Source organism: Scardinius erythrophthalmus (assembly GCF_964197995.2).
Source record: "Scardinius erythrophthalmus genome assembly, chromosome: 5".
Taxonomy (NCBI): Eukaryota; Metazoa; Chordata; class Actinopteri; order Cypriniformes; family Leuciscidae; genus Scardinius; species Scardinius erythrophthalmus.
This window is the reverse complement of record NC_138225.1, coordinates 26,344,906-26,368,026: the sequence shown is the minus strand read 5'-3', so window position 1 is coordinate 26,368,026 and position 23,121 is coordinate 26,344,906. Positions and strand designations below refer to the sequence as shown.

The following is a 23,121-nucleotide window of genomic DNA, read 5'->3' as shown; positions in this document are numbered from 1 at the left end:
TTGCATGCAGGTCAAACATGTTTTGAAGAACTGTAAAAAACAAATAAACAAAAAACATCTACATTATGAATAAACCTCTTCTCGTTTCCATAAGCAGCAGAAAATCCTGAAGAGAACAAAATTCTTCTAAAAGTTTCTTCAGCAATCTGAAATCATTCATTTTTGTAGCATATAGATAGTACATAAGGTTTATAAATGTGCACAACATTTTAATTGCAGACAAATTACAAAATCAGATTGATCAGTTCAAAAGTGCTATAATTATAAAAGACAAAAAAGGGGAGAAAAAAGATGTGCTATACTGCAGATATGTACAGGCGATATAAGGGTGCCATGATGTTTTTTTAATAAAGATGTTTCAAATTTACAGATATTGTGGTCTCCTTAAGAAGGTACTTTTTGTGAATGTAAGGCCCAGCTGGTCATGGGGCAAAACATAAATTTCATTCTCATGTAGAAAACAGCAGTTGAGTAACGTCAGAAAGAGACAGAGACTAGCGTGGGAGGGTCTTCCCCACAGGGACTGCCTTGTGAGTTTCCATGAAACATGATTTTATGTACCCCACACATTTATGCATGCTTGTTTTTGATTTTCACGTCAGCTGAACCATTTTCTGCAACATGTTTGAAATCACTCCCTGATGTGAGATGTGCAAGTCTATTTTGAGAGCGTATCAGTGAAATTTGTTTTGAATATATATAAATTAATATTTAACATCTTTAAACTGATGCTTGGAAAATGTATTTTGTATATATTATTAACTTATATTCTGTCAATTGCATCTATACATCCTAATTTAGGGTCTTTACTAAATTGTTAAATGTAGGCTTTATTGTGTGTATTGAAAAATCACTGTTGCTGCTCCTGAGGTGGGATTCAAGTCAGGGACAGGTTTAGTGGTATGGTTGTGGGTTAAGAGGTAAGACAATGGTCAACAGTGCAATTATAGATGTAATTACAGAAATTAATTACAGATGCAGGTATTTTTAAAATATAAATTCAATGTGAAAACACTATCAACTAATGAATGTAATTGTTAGTACATAAAGATTTTTTCTCTATATTGGTTTAATTTTTGTTTAGTCAATTTACCTGTCATTTCAATGTAACACCATCAGTTTAACCAATAAGAAATGAGTTACAGTGGTGAAATCACAATCTGAGCACCATCACCCTGACGGGACAGCAGAACATCTCCAAGTAAAATTTCACATCTAGATTATGATTTGGTTGGATTATGTTATGCTAAATGACAAAACTGATATCATCTGAACAAGCAAATTGTCTTTCAGACTTTGGGTGACTAACATATCACACTCACACCCACACCCACACAAAGACAATACTTTAAGGATATAACATAGACTTCTACTGTTTTTATACAGATAATTGCAAACCCTTAAAGACCTATAAAACCTATAAAAACAGTATATATAATAATAATATATATATATATATAGCTTTTAAAGGCTTACAATATACAGTAAAACACTGTACCATCTTCAAGACTATACTGTACTTCTTGGAACGGCCGAAAAAGAAGAACAAACATTGGTGGCATTCCCAAAAAAAAAAAAAAAAAAAAAAACGAAACCGAAACGACATACAGAGAGAATATAAAAGATAAAATCTCTGGTGCATTATCATCTCAAATCACAGACGACGACTGAACAATCAAGGTCTGATATGTCAAATATTCAAACGGAGGTAAGAGCTGGTATCTTTTTAACTTTTTTACCAAAAACGAATTACCAGCAACTAAACATCAGGCGATTTATTTTAACTGTTAAAATGATAATAAGCAATTTAATGTTAAAATGTTTGTCATTTAAATAAGACGATCACTTATTTGATCACTATCGATCCTGGTTAATCATCAATATTGGGTAGGCAACTGGTAAACGTGTTTGACAGCATCACTGAAAACATTTTTGTGTGTTTATTGATATGTAATAGGCTTGTATGTGAGGTCTGTTTAAGCGCATGCATTCAAAGTACCTTAACTCCAGGCGTAATATCCACTTAGTTATGCAGGACAGTAGACTACTGCGGTTTTCTGACGTGAAATATGATTTGCAAATATGATCTCGGGGAAGAAGAAGCTGGCGAATTAGCCCAAACTGTGATAAAACCGTATTGTGTCTCATGAAACATAACTGAAGCCTATCTAATATACGAGGTATCACAACTTTGAATGATTTGACAGTTTCACTCTCCATTCTCCCAGATGTTTGGGCGATGCCAGACTCTTTTTTGCATCCTCATCCTCATGTGTATGGTGTCTACAAATACTTCTTCGCCTCTCGGCCACAGAGGAGCGCTGTCCTTCTCCAATTCACTGCGCCTCACGCGCACTGTCCGCGCCAGCGTCCAACAACTGCTGTCCCGATACGTAAGAGAACTAATGCATATCTTCTATAGTAACCAAAACAAACTAACGCCAACATTCCGATTTGTACTGTTTTATTATTTTATTTTATTGTTATGATTATTCAGTTTGTATCTAAAGTTCCACACCATGTGATTTCTTGACAGAAACAGCAGGTGTTTGGTGGCGAGCTCTTTGAGCACAGAGACCTGAAGCTGAGTACACTACCCCCGGTGACTGTCAGTTATAAGACCTGGCTACACATGCAGGTGTGCACGCATATCTTTAGCGCGTAGTATTTAAGTTGGTTTACTGCATGAGGATATGTTTTAACAGTTTTGTTTGGTTCAGGACACTGAGCGTTTGCGTTTGGCCTCTCACTACCTCCAAACTTTCTGGACTCACCTGGAAGGACAACGGCAGCAGTTTGAGAGAGAAAGAGATGCGACGAAAGCGAGAAGAGACAAACGAGGAAGGCCACAGCCCACCTTGTGCCAAAGTTTTGTCCGTCTGCAAATAGATCTGCGGGATCTAATGAGACAAGTCAACTCACAGGTACAAGTGCAGACTTGTTAGATACGCATCACCGTCCCAGCCACATCATTTCACAACTCTGATGATTAACTCATCATGCTCCCGTTAAAGTTGCAAAACATAGGGGGTCTTACCAGAATATTTATGAAAATCCCAAGGGGATTTTTTATAGGGTATATAGAAAATATTTGTGATAGAATTAAATCTAAGAATAGTAACAATAATGTCAGTTTTAGTCATATTTGTCCAGTCTGCCTTGTGATCTCCGTGTGATCATTTTCTTACTGGTAGAGCTTATACAGTCCAATTCTTGATTCTAGGTTACTTTGAGACTTCTAAATAATAATATTACATTAGAATATTACATAATATTGCAATATTCTAAATCCAGGGTCAGATATGAAAAAAAAAATTCTAACATTAATGATCTGTTAAGTATTTATAAGGTTATACTGTTTGCCAAAACGACTGAGTTATTATGGTGTTACCAAAGAAATCCAGCCTTTTGGGACAAAACAACAGGCTGACTCTTGTTTCTCTCTCTCTCTCTCTCTCTCTGCAGTTGAAGAGTATCTCACAGGTGTCTGCATCCACAAAATCGCCACTTCTCCTTCCCCTACACTCCACTTCATCATCGTCCAGTCCGTTTCCCAGCATGCATCATTCCACAGACAGCACCAGAAAGCTCCTGAGCCCAAGACCCACTGTTAACCCTCGGAGCTCCGCACACTTCACCGTACAATCACCTCAGACCTCTAACTCTGCCGACAGAGGATTGACCTCAGCGACCGAGAAGAGCACTGTTAGCCTCCCGCAACCCACCCGGGCATCGACGCTCACCTCGACCCAGCAGACCACAACAGCTGGGAAGTCACTTTGGAATCAGCATCTGAGAGGCTACGTGATACTGAGAGATCTAGAACGCTACTTGAGCAGATTGGCACGAGATTACACTGTGCTCCAAGCCAAATACTGAAAACACATCAAGAAAAACCTTAAAGAAAGAAAAACCAAGTATTGGACAAACAAGGAATTCAATTATAAAACACGACCAAGGAAATGCATGATTGAATACACTAACATTCATATTCCTAAAGAATTTTTTTATGAGAATAATTTATTATTTACCGTTTGTTTACAAAAGACTAGACAGATACTTGTATTAATGTGTGAAAATTTATTTTTTAAATCAAAATTCAGTATTTTATATTTAATGAGTATTTTCATGTATGGGATGAGTCAGGGGAAGTAAGTACATGAACAGGCAGCTATAGTGTTGGTTATCATGAGATTGCCTAAGCAGTATTATTTGACAAGCAAGTGTTTTTAGATTATACAATTATTGTATCATTTGACAAGCAAGTATTTTTAGATTATACAATGATTGTGTTATTTGTATTAACACAATGCCAGCATCATTTAAACAAGCACTTTAAACAAACAGTAGCCTACATGTTTTGTTTATATTAGACTGAAACAAAAAAGTATTGTCAGCAATCTAGAAAATCAAAATTCCCCAAACACCCCACTTCCCTCCTTCACTGATAATCAGCAACTCAAAGGTCAGAAAGAGATTAACTTTACATCCGCTTTTCTTTGTCATTCCCCTGTACTTTCCACCTTGTCTTATTTATTAAGTTATTTATTTTATTTATGTGAAATCTTTTTCATACAATATTTATTTTTCATAAATAAGTGCAAAAGTGAAACATGTTTTGTGCAATCATGTGTACTGAATAAAATGACTGTGAAGCACTTCTAATGCATGTCTATTTATGTGACAATTTATTTTCCGTACAACATATGGTATGTGAAGTAATACTGAACACTTGGTGCAACCTAATGACACTGTTGTGACACTGGCTGAAAAAGCCGGGGGTTTTTTGGCATCTGTCTGAAGTGTTAGGAAAGATAATAGAGCAAATTAAAGATAACATGTTACCAATAAACCATTGCATTAAATATTTTTTTCAAATGATTTAACAATAATTGAGTTATATACTGTCTCTGCTGATAGGTAGGTGGTAGTGTTATTTGTAAATGACTGTTATTTTATTACATTTGAAAAGATTATGTAGTTAATGAGAATTCTCAAAAAATACTATTATATATATCTTATATACATATCTGTAGTATATCTTTTTAGTAAAGCTTGAATTACTAACATAATTGAAATAGCAAAGATTCATTTGATTGATTAGATGAGAGAAATGATAAAATGAAGTCATCAATTAACCCACAAAATCGTAATTAAATGTTATCTAAATTCAGCATTCAAAAAAGTGATTAAAAATCCTGTTTAATATACACTTGCTAATATGTGCTTTTGGAGTGAGACTAAAATTATTATTATTTTTTTTTAAAAAGTGTAGTCTGGCTCTGTGTAGTGATTGGCTAAAGCACTGCTGTGAAATGATCTGCCCACTGCTGGTCAGCTGTCATTGGCTGTTCATGAGATTCGTTGGGTGGTCTAGAAAAGAAAAAGCAGTTATTGCAAACAGCATGTTAAGCAAATCACACTTTGCTAAATAAAACATCTCATGTTCACCTCTCTGAACTCTCCTCCTGAAATACGATCATCTTTCTTTTTTTTTCTTTCTTTTTTTTAATGCAATCTCTTCTAAACTCTGTTGTCTCTATACCCTTCAAACTAAAACCATTTCATTCTTTAGCCTTGTATTTCCTTATCATAAGTGTGTGTGTGTGTGTGTGTGTGTGTGTGTGTGTGTGTGTGTGTGTGTGTGTGTGTGTGTGTGTGTGTGTGTGTGTGTGTGTGTGTGTGTGTGTGTGTGTGTGTGTGAGTCTCACCACAGACAGGTGTCCATTCTTGGTCTTGACCACTCGCAGGTCTGATCCACTAGTGAAGTCTATAACTCCCTCCTTTCCCTTTGCTATGGCAAACCTGATACTGGAGAGTAAAGCATTCTCAGTTGGAAAAGTGTAAATGTGCATATACTTGCTATAAACTAAACTTAAATACAATAACAACAATGACGAAACAAAGACAAAAAATTGATACACTACTGTTCAGAAGTTTTAGGTCTGTCATGTTTTTGAAAGAAGTCTTTTAAGCTCACCAAGGTTGCATTTATTTTATCAAAGATATAGTAGTGCAGGGCTTCTCAACTCTACAGGAAAGTGGATCTTGAGGACCAGAGTTTTGCTCCAACCCTGATCAAACACAATTGAACAAGCTAATCAAGGTCTTCAGGGTTCCTAGAAAGTTATAGGCAGGCGAGTTTGATCAAGATTGGAGCTAAAACTACTGTACCTTTGATCTTTGTGATGGTAAATCTGAATTTTCAGCATCATTAACTAAGTCTAGACTTCAGTGTCACATGATCCTTCAGAAATCATACTAATATGCTGATTTGCTGTTCAAGAAACATTTATTGTTATTATAATTATTACCAATATTGAAATCTGCTTAATATTTTTGTGAAAACCATTCAATAATTTTTTCAGAATTCTTTGACAAATAGAAATCCAAAACAACAGCATTTATTTAAAATGTTTTGTAACATTATACATTCTTAACTGTCATTTTGCTGAAAGGAAACCTTACAGACAAAAAAATTTGAACGATAGCTCATTTGAAAAAAAAATCATCAGCTCAAGGCTTGTTGAATCATATTTTTGCTGTGGATTGAAAACCCACAGATTAATGCAACTTTTAACAAATCAAGTAAATTCCACATTGACAGTGAAGTAAGCTGTTTGCCCCTGTAGGATGGTGCCCTTGCCTCCCTAGAGCACATAGACACTACCAACAAATTTCATCTATGATTGCCAATGTGCTGACTTGCCAATGTGCGGACAGACGGGCGGATGGATGGATGGACACACACATACACACACACACACACACACACACACACACACACACACACACACACCTGTCCTGGCTGATGTTGACATTGTGTATCTTGTCTGCCATGATGGCCAGCTTGGTGACTGTCTCAATCACATGATCACATTGCAGCACCAAGTCACCCTAGAGGACAGAAGGCCAAAAGTCAAAGTGAAACAACAGAGCTCCAACTGCACAACCAAGACAATCACAGAGCTTGATAGGACTTCTCTCACCTTCTGCTTACTGTCAGTGGTGGGAATATGCAAAACAAAGAATCCGTCACTGAGGGAACTGACAGAGATACCTACAAAATAAAATGAAGTAATATTGTACAAAGAATTACAAAGTGTTACCCAGTGTGAGGTTAATGGTGTGCTGGTAGTTTGACACTGATGAGAAATTATGGGTTGAGTACTAGGGAAGAGTATGATTACCCAAGAATTAGATACGGTGAAAAACAGGAGTATGCAACTTTAATAAGCCTGGTTGTCGTACAGTATTGTTAGGCAACAATAGAGAGAGCTGTATTACAGTAACATTACCCAGCAATGTGCCGTATTCGATACGTTGTTTGATTTTTGCTTCCTGGACCAGCACAGCAGATGAAGCGGTCAACAGCAGCTGACGCACACGTGCACGAAAACCATGCCGATCGTACTTGGTGACCGCTATACCATACTGAAAAAGAAGAGGAGAATATACGGTAAGATCCTCAACCCCTCCAATATCAACAACAAGAAAAAACATAAGTATTAGATTCATTTTATTTTCAATATTAATTTTTATTATATTGACTGGCTCCTTTTAAAGCAGCACTAGGTAACTTTTCAACCTTCATAATATATTTCCAAGACTCTTGTGATGGTACATCGACTTACAATAGGTTGAATGACATGTCTGCCATAGCCTGACGGGGTCTGTATAGTTTTTAATCGTACTTTTAAACTTCAGGGTTCGGGTAGTAACCCCCGCGCACAAAAAGAACTACAAAATTCGACTGCTTTACGGCATAGGCTACCTCACTTCCCCCAACACGTCCTCACATGCTGTTGGACTTGTAAGTATATTGCTTATATTGTATATCACTCGGACAAGCTTTCACTCGTTGGTGTGAGCTAAAAAGCACCTGGCGTTCTTGTTGATGGATTAGTAACTTAGACATCCTCGGAGGCTAGCTCGATGTTCGATGTCCGACGATTTGAAACGCGTTGTGTTTACTACCAAAGACCTTTTATATAAATTGTCTCTGTTATTACCCAATCGAACTCGTGTAACTGTCCGGTCGTTGTTTGACCAAAACGGAATTCCTACCTAGTGTGGCTTTAAAAAAATACTGATCATTTTGTTGTAAGTCTGTTCAGTGGGAGCCATTTATACATTTTTGTTCACATTGGCTGCGTTTAAGACCGCATACTTCCCTACTATATAACAGGCAAAAAGCAGTAGGTGAATGAATAGAATGTCCGAATATACATTGCACGTCGCATTGAATACAATCCCCCTGGAGTAACCTGGAGTCAAGTGCCTTGCTCAAGGACACACTGGTGGTGGCAGCTGCGGAGATCGAACAAATTCAGTGGATTAGCCCACTACACCACAAAAGTAATAAAGCTATAACAAAAAAATGCATGTAATTGTAAATATAATGTAACGTTTTAACCTGTTTAAATGTTTTACAGGTATTCATGCTCATGGAGAGCAGGCACACGAATGTTTGGAGTAAACAGCGGCAGCCAGATTGACCCCCTACTCTTGCTTCAAGGTTGTGGGGTTCAGGGGGGCCATCATCATGGTCTTCCTCATCCTCTAGCTCATCAATGTCCCCATTGAGAAGAGCGAGATTGTGAAGCACAGCGCAGCATGCAACAACCTCAGGCACGAAGGCAGGGCTTACCTCTAAGGCCTTGAAGAAAATAGATCGCCAGCGTGTTTTCAGCATGCCAAAGGCTTGCTCTACTATGCTTCATGCATTCATCCTTTGTGCAGACATTGCAAACACTGAGGAAAACCGTACCAGGTAGGGTTGTCAAGTTACTGATGCAATCAGGTGTTAGTGCACATGTCGCTCATACCTTTTAAGTTGTTGCGCTTGTTATTACGTTGTAGGTCACAGGATAACGTCAACATGGCGGATGAATGTCTGGATCGCATTCATAATACGCGTATTCAGGCTATATAGTACGTACTCTTTTAGTGCTCGCTAAGTACTTGATGAAATTAAGTACCTACTCAGTATGCGATTTCGGACGCAGCCATTATCTAATGTTTGTTTTCTGGAGTCTGTGTGCGCCCTCTACAGGGGAAACAACAGGACAAAGCCACAGGTGTTCAATAGGAGCACAAAGTCTTTAAAACTTAAACTTTAAAATTGCTTTGCAGTTTATATTGTATTTTTCATCAGTTTATTTCAAATATTGTAACATTTGAAATGGACATACAAACTTCAACTCAACCTATTCATCATGGACTTTAATGAATACTACAATGGAACCCAATTACCAAACAAAGAAGCATCAAAAAATTCCCCAGTGGGTGAACTTCGCTATACTTCGCTATGTTTTAATAGTCACTGCATAATACATTTATATGAAATACACACAAACATTCTACATTTTTTCCCCACACAAAAGCATAAACACACATTTACCTTCACCTTGTTTTCATTCCCAAGAGTTTGCAGCACTTTGAGATTGATATCTTCAGTCTCTGTGGTAAGAAAAATGTGTCACTGAGTGTCTGTATTTTGTTTGTGTGTTTTTTGGCATACAGAAAAAACACTGTAGATGTTTTTTCTTATGTGTAAATATTACCTAGCCTGGTGGCTACAAAGAGTTTGGGAACACTTCGAGGGTAGCAGTCCTTCTGACCACTAAAGATCGCACTGGCTACAACCTTCTGTTCCAACTGCAGACAGCGAGAAAAGAGAGTTATGTTTATCCATGTGTGTGTGTGTTTGTGTGCAGATTTGCTCTTGCATGAATGCTGTACCTGCTTCTTCCACTCTGGCTGGATTCTCCTGCAATAGTCATTGACCAGGTTTCGTATGCATATTCTGTGCAGGTGCTCAGACGTCTGCAGGGGAAAACAACGTTTTACATACACTACCATTCAAAAGTTTGGGGTCTGAAAGATTTTTTTATGTTTCTGAGAGAAATCCCTTATGCTCACCAAGGCGGCACTTATTCAATAAAAAAATGCCGTAAAACTATTGTGAAATATTACTACAATTTAAAATAACTTTTCTATTTTATATATATTTTAAAATGTAATGTATTTCTGTGATTTTCAGCAGTCATTACTCCAGTCTTCAAAGTCACATGACCCTTCATAAATCATTCTAATATTCTGATTTTCTGCTCAAACAACATTTCCTATTATTATTAATGTTGGTAAGAGATGTACAGTTGTGCTGCCATCATACATTTTTTCAAAATGAATGATGATTAGAAAGTTGATGAAAAGAACAGCATTTATTTGAAATGGAAACTTTTATAACATTATAAATGCCTTTACAGTCACTTTTTATCTATTTAATACGCCCTTCCTAAAAAAAAATTAAACGTAATTTTGAACAGTAGTGTAGTCATGAGTGTACATCCTCAAAACACAGATTTCTTTATTCTCCAGTTGGTCTGATCAAACAAAGCTCAATGGTTACAATTATTATAATACCTATCATAGCTTTATCATACCTCAGTTAGTGAGGGCGGGGGTCTTGGCCAGCTCTTGTCAAGAACACTTTTTGGCAGATTCCGTTTCACTTTCATCAAGAAGGAGAATCGCACATGATCCAGGAAGTACTCATTTTCAGGGCAACGGGGCTCATTGCGCAGGATGAAGCCTTTGACAAACCTGTGGAGCGCAGAAAGACAAACAAGAAAACATTGTGATGGATTAACGAGAAAAAAAAAATCAGTGACAAAATCAATGCAAGTCATTCATTCACATAATACAATACTCTCATACTTGCGTATGGTGTCAGCTGCTTGTCTACGATGCCTGGCTTTCCTGCGGCCTTTGACCCCTCTCCACCATGACTGGATAACAATTACTGCAAGATGAAACAGACAAACAGATTGGCTGTTGCCTTCCCTTGATATCCCTGTCTGTCTGTGCCCAAGTCTATTTGTCAAGGTTACCTGCATGTCGGATCCGGTGGTACTTGGCTCGCTCCCTGTAGCCCCGCCAAGATGTCTGCAGAGTGACGGCTAAAAAACAATGCCGTTTTTTATTGTACTTTTAAAAAATATATAAATAATAACACTTATCAAAAAAGAGGTTTAAAAAAAGCAACTGATCACAACTTTACAAATAGGCACTTACAGTAAAGGAACATCATTATGAGCAGTCTTACCGATGGTTTGTTTCTGAGCCTGAAGTGCATCCTCAGTCACAAACAGGGTCCTTGGGAAGCGGATAAAGATTTTGGACCTAAACAGAAAGCAAACTAAGATCAATTTTTGAATATCAATTATTAATCACCCCAGCTCTTGCACTGCTGTCTCAGAGCCAGAAAAGGAAAACCTCCAGCCCCTCTGTAGATTTTTTTTTTTTTTTGTCAATATTTTCAGGGTTTCTGGACAAAAAACCCCAGATACATTCAATTGATTACAAAAGATTTCTATTTCAAATAAATGCTGTTCTTCTAAGTTCTAAATTCTATCAATAAATCCTGAAAAAAAAAATCCATCACACTATCCACAAAAATATTAATCAATGTTTTGATTAATAGTTTTAATCTCTGAAGGGTCATGTGACACTGAAGACTGGAGGAATGATGCTAAAAATTCAGCTTTGTCATCCCAGGGATAAATTACATTTTAAAATATATTTTAAATTATTTATCTTTTTAATTGTAATAATATTTACCAATATTACAGTGTTTTTGAACAAACAAATTCGGCCTTGGTGTGAATAAGAGACTTCTTTCACTGACCCCAAACGGTAGCGTGTATGTCTGTTCTTTTCTCGCCTCTCACCTTCCCAGTTTGTATTCTTCAGGTTTGTAGTTGAGGTGTTTGACCAGAGTGTCGACCCCCTCTGGGAGTTTCCCATGCCAGTTTGGCCAGGTGTCTGGACACAGAGACTTATACCTGTTCAAGAAACGGTACAAAACAAAGTAAAGGAACGTGGCCATTTGGTTGTAAGAAAATCAGTGTTTCTGAGAGACTGACCTCTCTAAGAATGCCTCATAGTTTCGTCTGTAGGCAAATCCAGCTCTCCTTACTCTCAGATTCTCCATCAACCCCAAATACTTCACCTGATGCCTGACCAAAACCTCATCAAACCTACCTGAAGAAACAGGGGATAGCAGACGAAGGATGGAAAACAGCACACACAATGACAATAATATCAAAACGGAAATATAAGCATAATCATTGGTCTTACTAGGCTGTTTGGAATCATTGGGTTTTATACAGCGGACATACGATGGTTCCTTAGACATCAGAATCTCCATCAGTTTAGCCAAACTGAGCTTGAACTGTGTGGCAGCCTGAGCAGAGACAAGGCTTAATTTCTTATCAAGTTTATGCACAGTGTGTGTCTCTGTGTGTTTGCATTTGTGTTCATCTAACCGACTCTGGTCTTCTCTGATCCATCAACTCATCTGCATGGAAACACTGATTCACAATATGATTTCCCGATTGACACAGCACCTGCAATGAGATACAGTGGGTTTAAATACACGTTTTCAGTCATAACATCAACCTACTGTAAATGCACTTTACCTCCTTCAGGTGTCTGTATAGCAGGTCATTATTTTTGTCCAGAAACCCTGAAAAAAGGAGGGGGGGGGGGGGATTGGGATACAATCATGATACCAGAAAAATTAACTGTGGATGAATAGATGGATGAATGGATGTTTTCTCCTCACCGTTGACATTGTAGTTGACCTCTCCAGCATAATGAACCAGTCTAAATTCCTCCCACCCAATTGCCTTGCGGACCTTCCCATTGGCCATTTTATGACTAGAACATGAAACGGACCAATCAGATACCAGACAACAACCAAGAAACATCTTAAACATCACTCATGCTGCTTCAACAATGGAAACACAGAGCGTGCTAGTGGTCCTACGTGACAAAATGAGCATGGCCTCCCAGTGTGTCCTCCAGCTTCTCCAGGAAGGTGATGTCACTGGCATCTCCTCGCCTTAGGCACTCCTCATCCTTATTACAATACATTAGATTCAAATTAGTTCATTTCAGCCCAACTTGGATGAACAGAAAAAGTGAATATTCCAAAGGTAAACGCATAGACGGACCAGAATGGCGATGATGCCTTTATGCTTCTCCTCCACCAGGTCACAGATGATTTTATTGTTGAAATATTCCACTCGCTCCCACTGGACAGAACACAAGGAATGTAATTTTTACCCAAATATAATGAAAGTGAAATGTAAAAGCAGTCTGTTATGCTGAGAAAAGCTGCATTTATTTGATCAAAATGTACTAAAAGCAACTATATTGTGAAATATTATTACAATTTAAAATAACTTGAATATACAGTACTGCGCAAAAGTCTCAGTATTTTTACACACACAAAAAAAAATTTAAGCCAGTTATTTATATATTTTGCTGTAGTGTGTCAGTAGGAAATATCAGTTTACATTTCCAGACATTTCTTTTGCCATTAATTGTAATAATCCAGTGAGATTTTGTATGCACAAGGAGTCTGAGAGCAGCCTGTATGATCCACACAGAGATCTGATCTCACCATCATTGAGTGATCCTTCAGAAATCATTCTAATATGCTGATTTGCTGCACAGAAAACATTTCTTAATATTAATACATTTTGCTTTATGCTGTCCTGCTTAATATTTTAGGAGAGTCCTTTGTCATGAATCTTTGATTGATACAAAGCTTAAAAAAACATCATGTATTTGAAATAAATAAAAAAAATCTAACATTATAAATGTCACTTTTGAACAATTTTATTTATCCTTGCTGAAGAAAAGTATTAAAAAATTCTTACTGACACCAAATATTTGAACTGTAGTGTATGATTTTGTTTCACATTTACAGAAATAAAACATTCTATTCATTTAGAGAAATTACTTAGACATTTTGCAGTATTGATAATAATAATAATAATAATAATAATAATAATAAGTCAAGTCAAGTTTATTTATATAGCGCTTTTCACAACATATGTTGTATCAAAGCAGCTTCACAGTAATAAATTAAAACAATACATTAATGTTTGTTTCTAGTGGAACGTCCACGTTTGGTAATGCTGATCAATAGTATCGTTGATTGATTAATTAAATTAAATATCCCCAAATGAGCAAGCCAAAGGCAACAGTGGCAAGGAACCGAAAAACCCCATCAGGTGACCTAATGGAGAAAAAAAAAACCTTGGGAGAACCCAGGCTCAGTCGGGGGCCAGTTCTCCTCTGGCGTTTATGAACTAGAGGTCGGATTTACCTGTCAGATTAAAAGAATTATATGAATGCCAGGCTGAAGAGATGCGTCTTTAATCTAGTTTTAAACTGGGAGAGCGAGTCTGAGCAACGAACAGTATCAGGAAGGCTATTCCAGAGTTTTGGAGCTAAATGTGAAAATGCTCTCCCTCCTTTGGTGGATCTGGATATCCTAGGTATGACCAAAAGCCTCGAATTTAGTGACCTTAAAGAGCGCGATGGATTATAGGGCGATAGAAGATCGGTTAAATAGACTGGAGCTAAGCCGTTTAGGGCTTTATAAGTCAGTAGCAATACCTTGTAATTAATACGGAACTTTATAGGTAACCAATGTAGTGATGATAAAATTGGTGTTATATGATCATATTTTCTTGATCTAGTTAGAACTCTTGCGGCGGCATTTTGGACTAACTGTAGCTTGTTTATTGAGGTTGCAGGACAACCAGCTAATAAAGCATTACAGTAATCTAGTCTCGATGTCATGAATGCATGAACTAACTTTTCTGCATCAGAAACAGATAGCATATTACGTAGCTTAGCAATGTTTCTAAGGTGGAAAAAGGCTGTTCTTGTAACATATGAAATATGATTTTCAAAAGACAGGTTGCAGTCTAATATAACACCCAGGTCTTTTACTGTAGAGGATAAAGTAACAGGACATCCTACTATGTTAAAGTTGTACTGTGAGAGGTTTTGTGGGTGGTTTTTTTAAACCGATGATTAGTACCTCTGTCTTGTCTGGATTTAATAAAAGAAAATTGCGCGTCATCCAATCTTTTATATCTTTAACACACTCTGTCAATTTGGATAATTTAGCGTTTTCATCTGGCCGTGATGAAATATCGGAGGATTGTTCTGCCTAATCGATAACGCGGCGCAGCATGATATACTACAGGAGTACGTAATATGCAAGTTACCATGTAATGGTCAGTGACATCGTCACTTTGTGGAATGATATCTATATCGGTTGGATCGGTTCCATGTGATATAATTAAATAGAGTGATTAAAACGATGAGTTGGTCCGGTAACGTTTTGCTTGACCCCAAAGGAGTTTAATAAATCTGTAAACGCAGCCCCTAGCACATCATTTGAATTATCTACGTGGATATTAACGTCTCCAACAATTAATGCTTTATCGAAATTAACTAATAGGTCTGAGAGAAAATCTGCAAACTCTTTTAGGAAATCGGCGTAAGGCCCAGGCGGTCTATATACGGTAGCCAAGGCTAGAGATAATAGGGATGTTTTTCGAACATCTAAGAGCGTAACATTTAGTACAAGTACTTCAAACGAAATAAACTTATAGCCCGTTTTCGGAGTAACATTGAGAATATCTCTATAGATTGTTGCAACACCGCCGCCACGACCAATCAGACGGGGCTCGTGCTTATAGGAGTATCCTGATGGAGTAGACTCATTTAGACCGAAATAATCATTTGGTTTAAGCCAGGTTTCAGTAAGGCAAAGTACATCGAAGCTATTATCTGTGACTATTTCATTTACAATAACTGCCTTAGGTGTGAGTGATCTAATGTTTAGAAGACCTAGCTTTAGAAATTGTTTTTGATTACTAATAGCAACATTTTCTGGTTTAATAACAATTCGATTTTTTCTAGATCCTGCATTAGATTTATTATTTGATCTCACTAAACGAGGAATAGACACAGTTTCTATGCAACGTTCAACACTATTTATATCAGTTAAATTGGTGCAGCAGAGACTATGATTTGGACTTTTGGTTACTAGTCAAAAGGTATTTAACATTTTGGAGATGTTATCTGACAGAAGATCCGCTCCGAATCTGTTTGGGTGTAAGCCATCAGCACGGTAAAGCCTAGGACGCTCCCAAAACAGATTCCAATTATTTACAAAGAGCAGTTTCTGCTCATTGCACCATGACATTAACCATTCATTTAGCGCGAATAATCTACTAAACTTTTCATGACCTAGTCGGTACGTGGGAAGCGGTCCTGACACAATGATCGTTATGTCAGGCGATGTGCTGCGTACCGTATCGATCAGATTCCTGAAGTCTTTCTTCAAAACTTCCGTCTGACGCAGCCTGATGTCGTTCACTCCTGCGTGCAGGACCACAGTTCCGACGCGCTCGTTCAGAATCTCGGGAACGCGAGCAGCGATTTCAGAAACACGAGCACCAGGAAAGCAGTGACTATGCACCTTACTTTTATTTAACGTAGTGTGTACGTGTCGAACGATGGAATCGCCGATGATCACAGCATCGGGTTCTGTTTCGCGAAGAGGGGAGAAGCTAGCCTGGCAAGCCAGACCTACATCAAGATGTTAGGTCTGGAAACTCACCATAGTCACGGCTCAATCCGAGGGGCGGGATAAACGGCTGTCTTTCAAATTCCCTCTGCACGCAATAGGACAGCGCTTCAACCAACCAGAGCGTTTTCCCAACAGCGGAGCTAACGTTAGTTGATAGATTCAACTTTTGCCATATCTGGCCGGCAAAACGACGAACACATCTTCCTTTTTTTAAGAATGACTTAAGTGCCGTTCTTTGCTCTTTTCTCAAAGAAAAACTTAACTCCAAGTCCTCCAGAGTCGCGGCCAAAGCCGATTCGAAAGACCGTTGTTCTCCATCAGCAGCCGCCATTCTTTGTTTTCAAGTAGCAGCAGCCAGGTAACCGTCGCAACTCTGTCGTGTATGTTAAGCCCGCCCCCGCCTACTCTATACACAACGTGATTGGCCTGACCCAATCTGGGTTTTTGCAGCGAGAAGGTTTATTGAGAGTTGCTAGACTACCCTGGCTGCGAAATACATTTTGCTGCCGCTAGGGTGCGTCTAGATTTCTAGGCGGTTTTGTGTGGATATCTCGAAAACCGGGAGGGTCGGAGAGAGTTTTCTTGGTCTAGACCTGACTCGCGTCTTCCGCTGCGGAAATATCCAGGCTTCGTGGTGGCGTGTTGGAGCAGGAGTGAACGAGACCATGGCTGATCGCGACCTCGACGCTCGGGACCGATGTTGAGGAACGCACGGAGTAGACGAGGTCGGAGTCAGCGGGTTAGTAACGTTAATCTCTGATTTGTGTGCATTTGTGTGCATCGGCGCGTGATGTTTCAAGAGCCAATTGCCGGTCTATCAGCTCGGCTTTTCTCACTAAAAGGTCATGGATCTGGTTCTCAACAGCTTCCAGCTCAGACTGCACCGCGTGCAGCTCAAATGTGTCCTCACCTGCACCAAAAGGTAGACTACTTACATCTGATATATTCGCCATTTTAACAGATGGACAGTACGTTAAGTTAGCAACGACGCTACCAGTGATGCTATCAATATTAATACTAATTTATGGCTGAAGTCTTGGATATAATCCGTCTTTTTAGTGGTACGGGTGTAGAGTATACGCACGATAGGCGAAAAAATGTTTGTTTGTAAATGAGTGCGGAGAAGACGCGTTCAGCTGTGATCCACGGACGTAACCTATAAGAGTATCCAGCGTTGGATCACAAGGCTTGAGACGCGTCTGCTCAACAGTCCGCGTTGTAACTATGAGGTGAGGAAAAGTAGAAAATGTTCGTTGTAAGTGAGTTTAAAGAGAAATCAAGAATTATAAATCAATCGATGGAGCTCCAAAGACAACAACGCATTCAAACGCGACGCATGCGCATTCGAAACGTCAGCAATGATAATGAATAACACTCATGTAGGAATCACACAAGGTTTGACAATGAACCGACCAGTTTGACAATGAACCAGTTGTATATTAATAATAATAATATACAACTGAATAGAACTTAATCTAAACAAAGGTGTTAGCTGCCTATAACAGAAGACACCCCATGCGCTTGCTTAATTAATAAAAGTTATTAATAGAAATGTTAGAAATATTTTCTCGCAATTTTTTGTATTATTTTCCTCCATGACACTCACCATGACCCCCTCTGCCTCGTACTCCTCCTGTTCACTTTTCAGTGTGAGCTCAATAAACAGCTGCTGCAGTTTTTCATTACAGTAATTGATGCAGAACTGCTCAAAACTACAGAGAGAAAAAGAGATGAATGTCCTGATTAATTCTTTCTTTCACTCTCATTTCTTTTCACATTTTCTTATGTGATGTTTTGAATGATGCATAAAACTATTAAAAAATTATCTTTTTCCTTTTTCTATTTTTTAAGTTCTTCAGCAAAGTTCTAAAAGTCAAAAAATGGGAAATACACCTGTTGTGTTGAAAGACCTCAAATCCATATATGTCCAGCAAGCCAATAATAGAAGAACATTTACTGGAGTAGTAGACTTCATCCTGTAAAAAAAGAAATCTTCAAAATCACTCCACTAGAGGACGCATCAAAAAACAAAAAAGCACACTAAGCTCCAGTTCATATCCAGTACATGCAAGATGACATTCAGACAAATAAGCCCACTAAAGTAAAGCAAGGACAGTCCTCATCAACAGAAAGGAAGAACACACCTTAAAGGCCAGTGACTGGTTTAACTTCTGGACAAGCCAGGTAAAGGCACGACCATATATGGCTTTAGCCATTGAGTCCCGAGCAGAAAGCGCCTGTTCTAAACTCAAGGGACTAATCATCTGAAATCAAACACACATAAAAACAACTGTGTACACACGGCATCTACTAATGGACCAAATGCATGTGGAGATTACCAAAGATCAAGTATTTTGGAAATCTGAAAGAGAGACAGAACAGACAGAGATATTGTGATATTACCTCCTCCCCTTTGGCAACAATTTTCTTGTGAGTAAGAGCTTCTTTCAGGACTGGCCCGTCCACACCCAGCAGCTGTTGATACAAAAACACAGGGAATGTGCCTTATTTTTTTTTCTGTTTGTAGGACATCAAGCAGATAACAAGCTTGAGCAAACATGAGTAGGAGAGACAAAGGGGAATTTTCATATTGCCTTTGAATTCAAACTAATACCTATTTTATCTCAAGGTTTCAGTCAGATGCTGTCACTCAAGTTGGTACAGCTGCCATTCGAAATGTCATTGTCTGTGAGGTAATTGTAATACTACTTGTATGACTGAATAGAAAAATCGTTTCTTTAAAATGTATTATGAATATTAATCAGTTTTTGACTCACCAATAATGTATTATTTTAATTATTATGTTGTGCATTAAAACATTATTATTAGAACTTTGAAGCATACTCTTATTTCAGATACTGTAGATTTATATTATTTATTTTTCAGGTTTTACAATTACCTCCAACAACCATATGTCATAATCATAAGTCTTTCTAATTACATTTAGCAGTACTTTATGTTCATTCTATTACTGGTACAGTAGTTTTGGCACATATAAACTCTGTGAGTTATAATGGGAAAAACTTTTTACTGGTCCAGGTCTCCCCTAATTAACCTGACATCTGTATCTGAAATGGAGACCTTAATCGCAGTTAAGCTTTTAAAAGTATGCATCCCAACAACCCCAGAACACTGTTCTTCACACAATAGCACACAACCAACCTGAGACAAGTGACTTTAATGAGACTGGTATCTAATTCCCCAGAAACAGGTGTAAAGTTCAGACGGATATCGAGATATCACTTGAGACAGGACATTAACTCACTTCAAGTATAAGTACTCAGAGCTCACCTGGGACAGATATTGCAGTTGTGGTTCAGTGGTAATGTGTGTTTCTCCCTCCTCATCCTCACCAAACTGTATGTTACCCAGATGTAAAACACAGGCCACAATCTCCATCAGCTCCTTCAGAGGAGAAGGACTTTGTGAGTGTGTGTCCTGACTGTGACAGAAGATCTTTAATGTCCAAAGGGTGTGTGTCTGTGTGTGTGTGTGGTGCTCTGTTCACCTGTATCTCCTCCTCATGAAAGCCAATGATGGTGAGAGCATTTCTCACAACTTTCCAACTGTTCTTATCACTGATAGAGCTCACCCGTGGACAGTTACCCTGAGAGAGAGAGAAAGAGAAAGAGAGAGAGAGAGAAAGTGAGATAGAAAGTAAAAAAAACACAAAAAGAACAATGATACAAACACTTACACACGGCAGAGTCACAGTACAGGAACTGAGAGTGTGTATATATTAGGGCTGTAACTTTACGTTTGAAAATCGATTGCACAATCGATCGGACTAACCAACACAAGTTTCAAAAACGAAAATAGGGAATCGATTTTAACGGCCTTCTCTCGGAGCGCGTCCAGCTCGTCACGATACGCCCGCAGCGAACGCGTATCACACAGGCTCTGACAAACACCCATAACAGCAAATTATACTTCTGCATAATGTGTCTCTTTTTACTACAAAAATGTGAATTCTGCCGGTATGCAGACAGTCTCATGCATACAGCTACAGATTCGGGCAACGGTCTACAATCGCCTACGTAGGCGAAATTTGTTTGACATTTCTAATCGTAAACACAGCCATGTTGAAACCTGTAGTAATCTTTTTCATTGATGCTATGGCAGTCCACTCTGCTTATTGTTTTTCGAGAATGTTGCACTCCTGTTTGTCATTGTGTACGAAACTTCACGCCAATAAATCAACAGGAATATTGGTGACTTGTGCGCGTCTCAGCCCTCTTTACGTTCGTCCTAATGCCTGTTAGTTGTCCGTGAATTTGACCATATTTGGCATTTAAAATGGAAACGTCTTTAGACATGGAAAATCGATTTTACAATCGATTCAATGAACACATATGTCTTAAAAATCGAACAGGATTTTTTCACAAAAGTGACAGCCCTAGTATACATAGACTTATATATATATATATATATATATATATATATATATATATATATATATATATATATAGAATATATATATATGTATATATATATATAGAGAGAGAGAGAGAGAGAGAGAGAGTATGTGTAATGTAAATCTGCTCTCTTTCACTGACATACAGTATATACACACATTTAGCATAAACACACCTTAACTAGATAATGATAATGTTGTGGGTTGGTTTTCTCCAAACCAAGTCTCTTCAAAAGTGGGTCCTCTCCACCCTCCAGCAGCTGATAGAAGATGTGGAAGTTTCTCTCACCATGGGTCTGATGGGCCACACGGGATTTCTCTAACAGGTAATTCAGAATGTGACCTCCGATTGGAGCGCCCTGAAAAGAGAAAGAAACAGATTTTTTTTATAATGGTGCACAAAGGAGGAATAACTTTGTTTTGTGTATAAGCCTATGACAATAATCTGAAAATGCGCAAATATCTGCTGAAATATTAAATATATCGGTCTTTCACAAGTGTGAACGTAGCCAAAGTGTAGTCAAAGTAGTTTCAAAACACATGCATCCAAAATAAGACCAGTAGATTTGGGCTGGATTTCAGCAAACGGTTGTGGTCTTTAAGGTAGAAATGGGTTTAATTTACCTTATAGTCAAACTGAATGTCCATGTATTTCCCAAAACGGCTCGAGTTGTCATTCCGGAGAGTTTTAGCATTCCCAAAAGCCTGTTGTGACAGAGTGAGACTGACATTTAGCATGCTGTGTAGACTACAGAGGATCCTTACAGTGTTTGTGTGTGCTTACCTCCAGTACCGGGTTGGACTGCAACAGTCTCTCTCGGATAGTGTGTGTGTTGTTGCGAGTGGGACAGATGTGTGTGTAGTACTGAAGTATTTTTTTGGAGGCCTCAGTCTTTCCAGCGCCACTCTCTCCCGAAATGAGAATACACTGATCTCTTCTCTCAGTTCGCAGTGCACGGTATGAATTATCCGCCAGGGCAAAACTGAAGTCACACAGACAGATAAAGACTGTTTAATCACAGATAGCCTAATAAAACCAGTTACAGTTAAGAATTATGTGTTTCAAAGCCATAAACTATTATTCATGTGTGTAAAAACTTAATGCTTGTAAACACCATAAAATTGTTTGACAAGCAGAGTTTGTTTTCTTTATTGTATTTACATTTTCTGTTGAAACTGAAAATATATGTGGGACACATCATTGAACACCTTTCTTTAAATAGCCAGTAGGCTTTAGTTACAGCCATGAACCATGAATTGCTACTTGCTTGAATCTGAGTGAAAAAAAGTGAATTTTTAGGAGTACATTAGCATTAGCCTCAAAGCTAGCTAAATATATCAAACAGCTTGGAATAGCATGGGTGTGGGGAAGTATTTTACGCTTTTTATAATGAGTCTGTGGGTGGGTGTGTGTGCGTGTGAATGTGTGTGGAAGTGGAAAGTTGTATATGGTCCAGTCTCCGGAATCTCCAGGAAAGTGAGTCATACTAAGAGAATTGGCGGAATGTTCTCAGGGATTCTCATGGCCATGACACACAAACACACACACACATACACACTTAACACTCACATGTGAGGTGAGATCTCATAAAAATTGACTCCTCTGTGGCGCTCCATATTCTGTTTGGAGTAAATCTCCAACTCTCTGTAAGGATTCACTGACACCAGCACTGACCCAATGTACGTCTTATAAAGAGAGAGAGACAAAGAAGCAGAAAGAGAAAAAGAAAGGTGGATGAAAGCAGAAAACCACATAGTTAATGTAAACTACTGTTCAAATGTTCAGTAAGATTAAAGTTTTAAAAACGAGTCTCTTTTGCTCCCGAATATTGTAAACTAGAAAAAATATGTAGCGCTCCAAACAGAAAAAAAGTTATTGTACTACAGGTCCTTGTACTACAGGTGCGTAGAGCCAATGGCATATAGAGTAAACAAGAGGAGTGTCTTCTTGAGTGGATCAGTGTGCGGCCAGCCACTCCTCTTGTTTGCTCCCGAATATTGTGAAATACTGTAACAAAATAACGGTTTTCTATTTGAATTTTATATTTTAAAATGTAATTTACTCCAGTGATCGCAAATGTGAATTTTCAGCATCATTACTCCAGTCTTCAGTGTCACATGATCTTTCATAAATCGTTCTAATATGTTGTGATCAATGTTGAACATATTATCAAAGTTGAAAACAGCTTTGCTGCTTAATTTCTTTTTTGAAAACCATCACACGTTTTTTTTTTTT

General features: G+C 38.2%; 2 protein-coding genes across 4 annotated transcripts in view; one reads left to right on the top strand and one right to left on the bottom strand.

Annotated features, from left to right (window-relative positions):
* The first annotated feature begins 2,234 nt into the window (after nt 1-2,234).
* On the top strand, nt 2,235-4,663 carry LOC308690626 (uncharacterized protein). Its single transcript, XM_081365216.1, has 4 exons — nt 2,235-2,393; nt 2,537-2,638; nt 2,721-2,924; nt 3,466-4,663. Exons 1-4 carry the CDS (start codon nt 2,271-2,273, stop codon nt 3,877-3,879), a joined length of 843 nt encoding a protein of 280 aa, XP_081221342.1. The 5' UTR covers nt 2,235-2,270; the 3' UTR covers nt 3,880-4,663.
* The window catches only part of myo1ca (myosin Ic, paralog a), a 30,941-nt gene continuing 11,829 nt past the window's right edge, over nt 4,010-23,121 (bottom strand). For 2 of the 3 annotated variants that reach the window (XM_081365208.1, XM_081365206.1), the window contains exons 3-32: nt 22,456-22,571; nt 21,670-21,868; nt 21,510-21,590; nt 21,062-21,244; nt 19,980-20,078; nt 19,763-19,876; nt 18,875-18,946; nt 18,616-18,735; nt 18,365-18,447; nt 18,078-18,183; nt 13,023-13,103; nt 12,836-12,927; nt 12,632-12,726; nt 12,486-12,532; nt 12,333-12,413; nt 12,145-12,250; nt 11,931-12,048; nt 11,736-11,849; nt 11,111-11,187; nt 10,896-10,964; nt 10,723-10,807; nt 10,449-10,608; nt 9,745-9,828; nt 9,567-9,660; nt 9,404-9,462; nt 7,299-7,434; nt 6,990-7,060; nt 6,800-6,897; nt 5,712-5,811; nt 4,010-5,373 (exon numbers count right to left, since the gene is read on the bottom strand). In XM_081365208.1, the coding sequence (XP_081221334.1) occupies nt 5,353-5,373; nt 5,712-5,811; nt 6,800-6,897; nt 6,990-7,060; nt 7,299-7,434; nt 9,404-9,462; nt 9,567-9,660; nt 9,745-9,828; nt 10,449-10,608; nt 10,723-10,807; nt 10,896-10,964; nt 11,111-11,187; nt 11,736-11,849; nt 11,931-12,048; nt 12,145-12,250; nt 12,333-12,413; nt 12,486-12,532; nt 12,632-12,726; nt 12,836-12,927; nt 13,023-13,103; nt 18,078-18,183; nt 18,365-18,447; nt 18,616-18,735; nt 18,875-18,946; nt 19,763-19,876; nt 19,980-20,078; nt 21,062-21,244; nt 21,510-21,590; nt 21,670-21,868; nt 22,456-22,571 (2,961 nt within the window). In that variant the 3' untranslated portion in view covers nt 4,010-5,352. The remainder of the gene's footprint in view (nt 5,374-5,711; nt 5,812-6,799; nt 6,898-6,989; nt 7,061-7,298; nt 7,435-9,403; nt 9,463-9,566; nt 9,661-9,744; nt 9,829-10,448; nt 10,609-10,722; nt 10,808-10,895; nt 10,965-11,110; nt 11,188-11,735; nt 11,850-11,930; nt 12,049-12,144; nt 12,251-12,332; nt 12,414-12,485; nt 12,533-12,631; nt 12,727-12,835; nt 12,928-13,022; nt 13,104-18,077; nt 18,184-18,364; nt 18,448-18,615; nt 18,736-18,874; nt 18,947-19,762; nt 19,877-19,979; nt 20,079-21,061; nt 21,245-21,509; nt 21,591-21,669; nt 21,869-22,455; nt 22,572-23,121) is intronic. The other variant, XM_081365207.1, reaches the window with a different exon arrangement.